Raw genomic sequence first — 12052 nt, 5'->3', positions numbered from 1 at the left:
AATTATCATAAAAACAATAAGCTCTCATGTCTCAATGCAGTCGCGAATTCTAATGCGCCTAACAAGGAAGTAAATGAGAATGTGCTAGCTTAACATCAGCCAACATTTATCACAAATACATCCTCCCAGGACCGTTGTACTGTTGTGAACCAATTTTGCATCAACCCCATTATGTCAACAGAGCCTCTTCCAATAAAAGAAACCTAAGCCTGTCTCACAACTTGCTGCAAACTTAAAAAGATTCATAAGGAAATTGTTTAGTGTTAGATTCCCGAACGTTGCCAAATATTTCGTAATTAATAGTCAGGATTTCCATACATTACCCAATCTCAAAACGTGCATGCATTAATGCACTATCATATGACAAGACATGCATAATAAATCGAAAAAACAGTAACAATATGCACTATCAAAATTGAGTTCTACAGTATTTTATATTTTTACTTTCTTTTGAAACAACGTGCTACAACTAATTTCTTCAAATTTTCTTCATTTAAGCTCATGTGTTTTTCTAACAGTACCTTCTTGAACACAGAAAATTATCCTTGTACGTCACAAAAAAAGAGACAGGTGCATATTTAAGCTAAGAAATTGTGGACAAAATGAGGTCGAATTGGAAAATTTTTGCATATTTGTATGATCATTACCCCATCGGGACTCTAATTCGCGACCTTCCGATTTTGCAGCATTACGTCTTACGAAAGCAGATAAGATATTCCATTTGAGTAGAGGTTTTTTGGAAAATTTAATTTCTTAAAAATAAAATCACATAACCTGTTGGTAATAATACGTTTCATGATGTTGCGTCCGTATTCTCATAATGTTTTGCCAATAATTCTAGCGTGTAAACAAAGGTTGTAAGGGCCATTTTTGTCAATTTTTAATTTATCAAACTAGGTTGTATGTGTAAATCCCACTAACCTAGAAGTCATATTTTGAAATTCAAAGTGAAAGTACAATAGAGCGTCTCGTTTAGGCACAGTGAAAACGTAAACAAAGTGCGGGTAACGTGTGGGGGAGGACGAGCCGTACGATAAACACGAGGGATGCACAAGATTTTAGTTACAATACTTAAGGCGGAGCATTAATTGAAATTAGCCTATATTTTCCAAAAGCACACAAACAAAAGAATACAAATTCATAACGTTATCGTATACACATTTAACAAACAAGCAATTGAATTGCTTATTTCTAAAAGGAGAAAAGTCCTATTTTTCAGGACAAAGAAAAAACGTGGCAACTCCCGGAGTTCTCCCTTGTTAGCAATAAACGCAAATTCCAAGTCCCCTCTCTACACGCGAAAAAGTGCTGGAGACGTCCTAGTTTAGCCCCAATCGATGTGTTTATTATCGAACAATCTGAAACCAACGGAAACAGTATTTTTCATTTTTGCGGAGTTATCCCCTTTTAGTAATAAGCGATTCAATTGTAATGTTGAAATAATTCAATATAACAAATCAAATTTTGCTACTTATATGATGTTTTATATATTGTTTTAATGTACCGAAGTACATCGTTATACGATGTTGTTTTTAAGCAGTATTACGGTCATGTATTTCATTCTCTATATGACTAACATAATATCACCGTCTTCTGTGGCCGAATTAACGAAACTACAGTAGGCTATATTGGTCTGAAGTGTCGACACTATTTCCTAAACATAATTATCCCTTCTCAAAGTTCCATTTATTCAGGTATACTAATTTATTCAGGTATACTACTTGTTATGTAAGGTCCGGGGTTCGATCCCAGGTGGTGACAGGATTTTTTCTTCGTTGCCAAACTTTCAGAACGGCCCCGAGGTTCACTCAGCCTCCTATAAAATTGAGTACCGGGTCTTTCCCGGGGGTAAAAGGCGGTCAGAGCGTGGTGCCGACCACACCACCTCATTCTAGTGCCGAAGTCATGGAACGCATTGGGCTCTACCTCCATGCCCCCCAAGTGCCTTCATGGCATGTTACGGGGATACCTTTTACCTTTTTTACTACTTGTTATGTTAGTCATACAGAGAATGAAATTCATGACCGTAATAAATGCTGCTTGAAAGCAACATCATATAAGTAGCAAAATTTCATTTGTTAAATGAATTATTTCAACGTTACAATTGCTTGTTTGTTAAAATGTGTATATGATAACGTTATGCAATTTGTGTTCTTTTGTTTTGTGTGTGTATTAATTTCAATTAATATTCCGCCATAAATGTTATAACTAAAACCTTGTGCATCCCTCGTGTTTATCGTACGGCTCGTCCTCCCCCACACGTTACCAGCACCTTGTTTACGTTTTCACTGTGCCTAAACGATACGCTCTATTGTATACCCTTCTTAATGTACACAATCACAGATGTCACTAGTAGGCTAGTAGATACTTTGGATGGAAAAAAAAATGTTTTTTGTCTCTCCTGAAAAATGTTGTTCTGTACTCTTACAACCTTTGTTGTTTGCACTCTTCAATTAGTCATGAATCGGGCATATGCTGGAGCGAAGACTTTTCTTAATTACCTTCAACAGAATCGACTGTAGACTTCCGCAGTCCATGCCTCGTTCTTCAGGCACGACGGAAAAGATGAGTTCTCTGGCGGGCACCTTGTGGAAAGCCAGCGGCTTGTCGCCTGCGACCAGCCAGATGAACACGTCCGGTAGAGCATGCTGCGGCTGCAGACAAGTTCTAATGAATAGCTAGAGAGAACACCCGCTGCAGCTCTTTTTTATACTATGTATAGCGACTCTTATTGGCTGGATGTTTGGTGAGGCGAAGTACGAAGAAACGTGGCTCACGACATACCGTACAGGGAAATTGAACACGTTTTAAATGCGTTTGTTTTTATCTCAGTCACTTTTGCCGAATATACAGGTACCAAGAGGAGATGATTCAAATCTTCCTCACTAAAACTCATTTCGAAACCACTGCGGTCAACTAAAAATGTATTATTTATATGCAAATTATTCATTCATACATATTTAAAAAAGTGATCAATTTCTTAAAGTTAAGTTTTAATTTAAGTTAATTTTAGTTTTTTTATTAGCTTAGGTTTGTTAAAGTTAGGTTTGATTTGCTCTAATTCATTTAAGTTTCATTCGTTTACGTTTTCTAACTTCGTTTCAGTTTCTTTATTTGGGGGGGGGGGGAGTTAGGTAATTTAGGTTTTCGTTTGTTACTCTTAGTTCGCTTTGGTTGGTTTTTGGTTTGTTTGGGTAAATTTTTGTTTCCTAAGATCAGTTTTAGTTTCTTTTGCTAATTTTTGTGTTTCTTAGGTCAGTTTAAATGTTTTAAGGAAGTTTCAGTTCGCATAGATTGGTTCTCTGCGTTTGCATTATATTTGGTTTGCATGGGTTAGTTTTAGTTCCTTCTAGTTAGTTTTCATTTGCTCAGGATTGTTTTAGTTCCCTTAGGTTATTTCAGTTTGATAGTGATAGTTTTAGTTTATTTAGGTTAGTTTTGGTTTATTTATGTTAGTCTTCATTTTGATTAGGTTTATTTCAGTTTATTCAGTTTATTTTTTTTGTTTACTCTTCTCATTTTCCATTCCTTTAGATTGGTTTCGGCTTTTCTGGGCTAGTTTAGGTTTCCTTGGGTTAGAGTTGATTCTCTCATGTTAATTTTAGTTCCTTTAGGTTTTTAGGTTTGCTTACGTTAGTTTTGTTTATTCAAGCTAATTTCAGTCTCTAACTTAAACTGATAACGTAAGAAGACAAAACTAGGAAACTGAAGCTAAAGTATAGAGACAAAACTAACCTAAACAAAACTGAAACTAATCTCAATAAACCAAAACTATTATAAAGAAACTAAAATTATTCAGAGCAACACAAAATTAACCTAAGTAAATCGAAAGTAACTAAACCGAAATTAATAAAAGAAAATCAAAACCAATTTACAAAAATTTAAACCAAAAATAATCTAAACAAACCAAAATCAAACTAAATAAATTGAGACTACTGAAGAAACTGAAGCTAATCGAAAGCAACTAAAAACCTCAATAAGTAAAATTAATCTCAACTAATTAAAGCGACGTCTCTATAATAATATTCTCGCAGTAGATACAGCATCGTTAAATAACAGATTAATTAAAATTAGCCTAAACAAACCAAAGTAAAATAAATTTAAAGAAACTGAAACTATCCTAAGCAAATCGAAATTAATCTCAGCAAATCAAAATTAACTTAATAAGCAAACTTGACCTAATAAACTAATCTAACTAAAACTAAGTTATTGGAAATAGAATGCATTTCGATTCCACTGGATAAGGGGAAGCGTATATAATTTTTATGTAGGAGTTTGTAGATGTTTTGACTGCAATGATTTCGCAATGTGCTCTAGTGGGTAATAATTAAATTATTGTTATTGTAATTAATTCTGGTCATCATCTGTACTGTGACACCTCTGTATGTGGAGCTCTACTTTAGCGTTAAATACGCGGCGTCATACTGAGAACAGTGCTAGCCATTCGGCTAAAAATTTGCTTATTTGCAGTAGCTACAGCTGGCGCCAGCGTTTTTGGCGTGTGTCCTAGAGTATAGTGCCCAGCTTGTCAGCTGTTGCTAGTGCAGCTGAGAATGGTTCCACTTCCTATACACGTCACATCAGCCATTTGCCAAACACAGTTGTCAGACTGACTGCGGCAAAGGTAAAACGCTCGCACTTAATGTTCCCATTACTTATTTCACACGCCAAAAACGGTGATGCGGACTGTACTGTCAATGGATTCCGTTGCGTAAGATTGATCTGAATGGCTTGTTTTGGTTGATAAAAAAATCAATTAGATCATTAGAAATTCAAGTAAAAGGAAAGTCTGAAGAGGTGCCAGAAGAATACAAAACTAGATTTTGTGTGGAGTATTCGTAAAAAAAACAACAGAAAATTATGCTTATTCTCGAACTTACATCTTCTATGAGTAACTTCAAGCGCTGCAACAAATGCTGCACCTTCACGAACACGCTATTCAGCTTTGCCTTGTTCAGTTCTTCTTCCACTTTTATAGAGGCAGCCATAATTTTCTCCTACAACAATGAAAGTATGTATTCTAGAAATTAAGATTACAAACAAAATAAATTAAAATAAATAAATGCACATTTTCTTGTATAGTATGCCGTAAGTTCTCAAAGAATAAAAGCCCCTCCCATTTTTTTATTGGCATAACTATCTTTCAAATACACGTATCACAATTACTGAATTCATTTTTCAAACACTAGATTGATTATATGGACGTAGACATATCATTTTCCAACAAGATTCCACTACTGTTCACACAGCTGCGGCTTCAATAAATATGACAAGAATGGTGTTTGAAGATAACGTTATTAGATTGGGTTATAACCGCCTCGCTCCCCCGATTTGACCATATGGGGTTTTTGTTTGTGAGTAAACTAGAATTCACAAAAGCTATCCTCACACATTGAATTAAAATAATAATAATAATAATAATAATAATAATAATAATAATAATAATAATAATAATAATATGGTCTATTAGGAGGAAAACAGCATCAATTTCAAACAAATTTCGCGCGTGTTAGCAACAATAATTGTAAGTATAAAAAATGTGTACGTGAAAATAGGCAATATTTGCAGCTATTTCTATAGCCCTGCGTCAATACTGCATCTTATCTTTGCTGTAATTTATTATCGAGTTCTCTCGCTCAGGATTTTTGCCTCAACCTACCGGTCACACGTGAGCTGTTGGTAGCGGGACATCAAGGAAATAATCCTATAGTATGTCTGTCATCAGATCAAACTTACCACCTCGCTGCGGCAAAATTGTCTTCGCATCTTATCCAGCTTGGTGTTAGCAGCTTTGTCGTAGTGCTGTGCCGAAGTGATAGCAAGGTACTTGGCACAACTTGCATTTAGCTGCGAGAGCATCAATCTTATAAGTTGTACGATCTGCTCATTATTCTCTCCTGACATCGCCCGACTACAATTGAGACTCTGAAAACAAATACACCTTCATTCAACTACACCATAGGAAAATCAGTGTAAATGTACAGGTATAGGCCTACATAGAAAAATAGATAACAATACGTATCTTCGTTACTTTTTTAATGAAGTAGCAGATCGCGTCGTCGAAAAACGAGAATGTTTTCAGAAAGATAACGCCATGTATATCTTGGCCATTACAATAGGAAACATGTTAACTATGGGGAGAGGAAAAGCATTGTTTTGCTTATTTTACGCGCACATCACAAAAATGAATTTCAAAATTGTTCATGCAGTCCTAGATATTATTATAATAACATTCTATTATCGTCTGTAGCTTAAAAATATTTCTCTGCAAGAAGATAAAGAAATTTTATATATAGTTGCATACGATGCAGATTTATTTAAATAGTGTAGGACTGTTGCAACCACTAACATTCTGATGGCCGAGTGCACCAATCTCGGTAAAAAAAAAAAAAAAAAAAAACATAATGATCAGGGGTCACGGAAACACGGCAAAAAGAAAACCGCGATCAAAATACGACTGCGTGCACCAACAACGATTCTCGGTCAAAAGAAACCCGTTCTTCTTACCACCTCTTCACCCGGGTTAACTCGGAGATCGAATGTCATTTCTACAGAAAGAAGTATCCATAGAAGAGCAAAGATAAAAACAGAACGTTATAATTGTTACGCACCTCGATTTAGTTGACAACTCTGCTCGATTCCTTTGTTCACAATGCTACATAAAGATGAAATGAATATGGAAAAGAATAAGATACACCCCATATTTTCAGGAGCTTATTACATTAAACTTGACAATTGTAAATATGTTATTCTGACAAATAACAAATGACGACTCTACAAATTGTAAAATTTCTGTTTCATAAAACATTCTGCCTGTAAGGAAAAATAGTGACAATTTGTCAGATTCCTGTTTCATAATAGTTTTACCATGACAGGCAAAATTTTACAATTTATCGTGACTTTTCTGACATATTTAATTCCCGTTTACCACGCAAATCGTCTGTAGCTGCATTTAGATTGGCAACAGGCCATGCCTGTTTGGCCAAGCATCTGCGTAGAATTGGAATATATCAGTCCCCTAACTGCCCATTGTGCAACTCAAATCAAGAAATGTATTCGGAACATCTCAAAATTTGTGCTTCAGTGGCTGACCACGACAATATCTTTGAAAAATATTGGAGTGCAAGAGGCCAAATGACTTTATTGTCAAACGCCTGGCATTAGAAAACAACAACATATTTGTAGAATTGTCATGAAATCCTGACATCTCATGTTTCGTATTTCATAGGAATTTGACAAGTTATTGTTGCAGTAGTTCAGCTATATTGTAGTCTAATTGAGTATATTGAATATTGGTGTGGATTTTAGGGTAAATACTTTATTTTAAGTAAGTCATGTAAAATACTAGCAGCAGTAGAGAAAATAATTATTATAGGGGGATCACGCAGGACAAGGGTTTTTAAAGAAAAGATAAATCTAAATTACATTTTCGTATTAGCAAACCATTAGCTGAAAATATGAGCAAAACAGAAGATTTTCTGCACAAAACAACAAGAAATAAACATTATCTATATTATGTAATATTAAGTTAGCAGTTGCAATTCTTAAAACTGGACATAAATGACTGTCTATCAGTCGAATCCTTAACTTAGCTATGTTTTTCATGAAAGAATAAAACTGTTTACATCTATAGGCCTACGTATTGCTAAACATTGATATTATTTCTGAAAAAAAAATTATTTAAAACAAAAAGTAAAAATTGAACTAATTGGGGATATTGTGATGACTTCGATACTCTTTATTCTTTAGCATGAGGTCGAGTGATGTACCATATTAAAGCCGCGAAACCAGGTGGCCCGGGTTCGAATCCCGGTCGGGGCAAGTTACCTGGTTGAGGTTTTTTCTGGGGTTTTCCCTCAACCCAAGACGAGCAAATGCTGGGTAACTTTCGGTGTTGGACCCCGGACTCATTTCACTGGCATTATCACCTTCATATCATTCAGACGCTAAATAACCTCAGATGTTGGTACAGCGTCGTAAAATAACCCAATAAAAAAATATATATATTAAATTTGTACTCCACCATCACGTTTAATAGGCCTATAACATTGCTGGTAAGGAGAGGGATAGCAGGGAAGGTAAAGTTTGAACGCATGCTGTTACTGGAACGAAATTGAACAGCACGTGATAGAACGGGAAGACATCGCTGATGTAGGCTGACTTGGTTTGGTTAATTTAGTTGATTCGGTTGATCTTATTTGGTGTATTCGGTTCGAATTATTTGGTTAATCAAGTTTGTTACATTTTTTTGTGTCAATCACTCAGTTCGGATAAAAAATACTGCATACAACTTACAAATGGATAACAGGCCTTATGTCATTTATCTCTACTACCTGCATATCTATTTCAAAATAATTTTTGCTTAGCATCATCAGACTGTCTTTATACTTCATCAAAATGAATAAAAAATATAAACTCACAAGTCTATGAGCCAAACGAACGAGCAGGTTTGAGTGGAACATGCGGTGCCTGGCGTCGGGCCACGTGGACATCACATGCACACACGGCTTCTCACTGCCGAACGAAACTGAACCGTAGCAACTTCCTTCAGGTACGACTGGTCTTTGCGACGGAGTCAAGCTCTCCATTTCGCCGGTTCTGTCCTCTGTAATTTATCGCTTCATTAATGCACAGCTTTTAAGCAAGCCTAAATGAATACAGAACTGACAAGTTTAATCATGAATAAAAAGTAAACGCAAACGCAACGCGTAGACAAAAGCTTGCGATCAGGTTTTTAAATGGATCTATTCGCAATGATTTACATAATCATTAACATTAACAATAGCGTTAGATCCGATTGACTAAAAAGCAGTGACGAGGTGATAAAATGATTTGAGTTCAGGCGACTATAATTCCGGCATACATAAATACATACATACATACATACATACATACATACATACATGCATACATACATACATACATACATACATACATACATACATACATACATACATACATACATACATACATGTTCTGCTCAAGAGCAGATTTTTCACTGCAAACCCAGCATTCTCCAAACTTTCTTAATTTCTGCCTTCCTCTTAGTCTCCGCATATGATCCATCGATATAAAAAATAAATACTGTATTTTGCGATTTTCACAGAAAAGTATTTTAAAAATATTATTTATTAAATAATTAATAATAATAATAATAATAATAATAATAATAATACTTAAACAAATGTTTTAGTACCATGTCTAAGTTAAGAAGTTGGCAGCAACAGGGAAAAAATTGTAGTTTTAATTTGAACACAATACGGATTTCACAGAAAAATGTTTTAAAAATAGTATTTATAATTTTATTAGCTATTACTTACTAATTTATTACTAAGCAATAAGTAAAACTAATAAACAATAATAATTAAACATAATTTTATTGTTAGTACTATGTTGTCCTCTGATTGAGGTTCTGGCTGATATGAACATCTCACTTGACGATATGTATCAGAGGAAGAACAATATTGTTTTTATACATCTGAAGTTGCAATGAAGGGGGAAGGGTACTGGACATCCTATCCCATTATCTCCTGGCTTAGTTGCCCCATAAGTGGTGCCTTGTTGGTATCACTTGTGAGGTTCTTCGGACAGTTGGCTAAACAACAAACAGTACTATGTTTAAGTTAAGAAATGCTTTATAATTATTGTACTAATAGCAATCCGTTAGAAATTCTTTGAGCGTCTATTGTCGGACATTGAAGAAACCATGTAACTGGAAGAAATCGCTAGTTTTAAATATGCGCCAATAACATCTGTTGTAGCTGAACGTTGTTTTCCTCAGTACAAATCAATTTTTAGAAGCAACAAGAATCAGTGGATCCCATTCACTTGTTGATAAATTGAACATTATTTCAAAGTCATCGCTGTCTTTATGACAAAAAAAAAACACAAATCGTACAATGTTTATTATTTGTTAAAAGAAAATAAATGGAAACAATTAGCTTATGAAATTAAATCTGACGGTAAGTTTTAATTGTAATATTATTAATATAAAGTGAGGTATGATTGATTGATTGATTGATTGATACCACCACTACCACTATTATTATTATTATTATTATTATTATTATTATTATTATTATTATTATTATTATTATTATTATTATTCAAGCATAGTAAAGAGTATTATAATTTAATACGAGTAGAATAAACATGATTACTTACTGTTAATTTAGTTTGTTTCTCTAGTTACTGTTTATTTTATTAGTTAGGTACAGTTTATTTACAATCACACAAGCAGTGGTACTACTGATAAGATATAAGCATGACCTTCCACCGCCGCGCCGCTAATGTACAGCACAACTGTACAGCCACTGCCATCGTGATCTAATACAGGCCGTAAGGCAGACCACGTGACTCGCTTAACAGCTGATCGCGAAAGGCGGTCTTTCAACCATATGAATTAGTTGCAGTGCATGAAGAATAACATATATTTCTCTGAAATGCAGTGTAATTGCGTCAGTAAAATTTTAAACAGTGATTGTGAGACACTTGAGACACAATTTACTTGCAATTTAAGGTATAATATTATTTTTGGTGTGAAAATTACGTTGTTGCAGGCAAAGTTCGTATGTGTAATACCTGCCTTTATTTCGATTAAATATTGCGCCCTTATGTGGTTAAGTGAAATTTTGGTCTTATAAACAGTAGGCTAAATATGTGTAATAATATATACGTGAAAGTGAAACACTGACTGGCATGTAAAGTAAGTTGTGATTAGGCCGAAGTGCAGCGTTACCGATGTTACTCTTGTCTAATCCATTATTGTTAGTTTAACGTATTTGTCTTATTAAATTTAAATTATTGCGCCCTTTTTATTTGTGAATAACCTACATTATACGAGTAAATAATAAGACGTTTGATAATATACACAATTTGAACTAAAAACGAGATACATATAGTATATTACGAAAAATTATACCCTATAGTTTTCATTACTGTTACAGTATCTAGAATTGTAATTAGTTGAAATAAAGCACTCATGCTTCATTACGAAATTCTTGCACATTCATTTATGCACGTTTCAACAATTTTCAGTTGCATCGCACGCATATTTTAATGTGTTGAAGTTATAGGTTATGTTTATTCTATCAGTACTTGCCTTATTTCCATATTCGCAATTATGCATTATAATTAAGCATAACGCTACGTATAACTTATAAATGCAATTTGTCTACACTTCATTTGTATTTATTCGTTTCAGACGGTACTCCAGTCTGAAGTCTGATTAGTTTAATATGTTACTAGGGCTAAACTAGCGCTGAGGTAGTTCCCTTCGTATTCATACATCTTGCATATACAAATTAGTTCGGTTCGTTCAGGATTTTAATATGCCTTGCTTATAGGATCAAATGCATCTCCACAAAAAATGAATTCAACTGTTTTCAGTTCAGAAATTACCGGAACTATACCTCAGCGCTACTAAGTAATATAACGTATGTACATTTCATATGAGGGGCTGTGGTGAATTTTCTACCTATAAGTAAGGACGGTAACCGTGTTCTGAAGTTTATCCTAAAAATATATTCTTCTTTATTAAATCTCAAAACCGTTTTCGTTCTCAACTTAAGCCTAAAATGTTGACGCAGATAGGTTATGTTAACATGGTAAATTCTCTTCACATAAAAATAACACAGTTTTATTTATTATTCCTGCCACATAAATGGAACTTATGCACATATTACATTGAATAAAAATTTAATTGTATTATTTATTTGTTCCCTACTTTACTGGGTTGTAATGAATTGTATTTATCTAACCAACCAGATTAACACACAACTGTACATACACTAATTTCATAGGAGGGACTGTGGTAAATTTTGTACCTACAAGTAAGGAAGGTAGACGTGCTAAATTAAAATCACAATATAAATAATTCTTCTTTATTAAATCTCAAAATAGCTTCCATTCCAAACTTAAAATGTTGATGCAACCAGATTATGTTACCATGTAAAACTCTGTTCACATTAAAATAACACAGTTTTGTAATTATTTCTGCAACATATTATGCAATAAGAAGTGTGAAGGGGTCTTATACACACATTACACTAAA

The 12052-nt window shown here is 34.2% G+C and overlaps 1 protein-coding gene across 1 annotated transcript in view; it reads right to left on the bottom strand.

Moving 5' to 3' along the window:
- The window catches only part of LOC138694981 (otoferlin-like), an 89109-nt gene that overhangs the window by 55670 nt on the left and 21387 nt on the right, over positions 1-12052 (bottom strand). Inside the window, exons 9-12 of the mRNA XM_069819258.1 lie at positions 8421-8605; positions 5737-5925; positions 4881-4997; positions 2502-2654 (exon numbers count right to left, since the gene is read on the bottom strand). Of these exons, the coding sequence (XP_069675359.1) occupies positions 2502-2654; positions 4881-4997; positions 5737-5925; positions 8421-8605 (644 nt within the window). The remainder of the gene's footprint in view (positions 1-2501; positions 2655-4880; positions 4998-5736; positions 5926-8420; positions 8606-12052) is intronic.

This window comes from Periplaneta americana, chromosome 1 (assembly GCF_040183065.1).
Source record: "Periplaneta americana isolate PAMFEO1 chromosome 1, P.americana_PAMFEO1_priV1, whole genome shotgun sequence".
Taxonomy (NCBI): domain Eukaryota; kingdom Metazoa; phylum Arthropoda; class Insecta; order Blattodea; family Blattidae; genus Periplaneta; species Periplaneta americana.
Note: the sequence above shows the minus strand (reverse complement) of the source record. Positions and strands in the feature narration are given on the sequence as shown.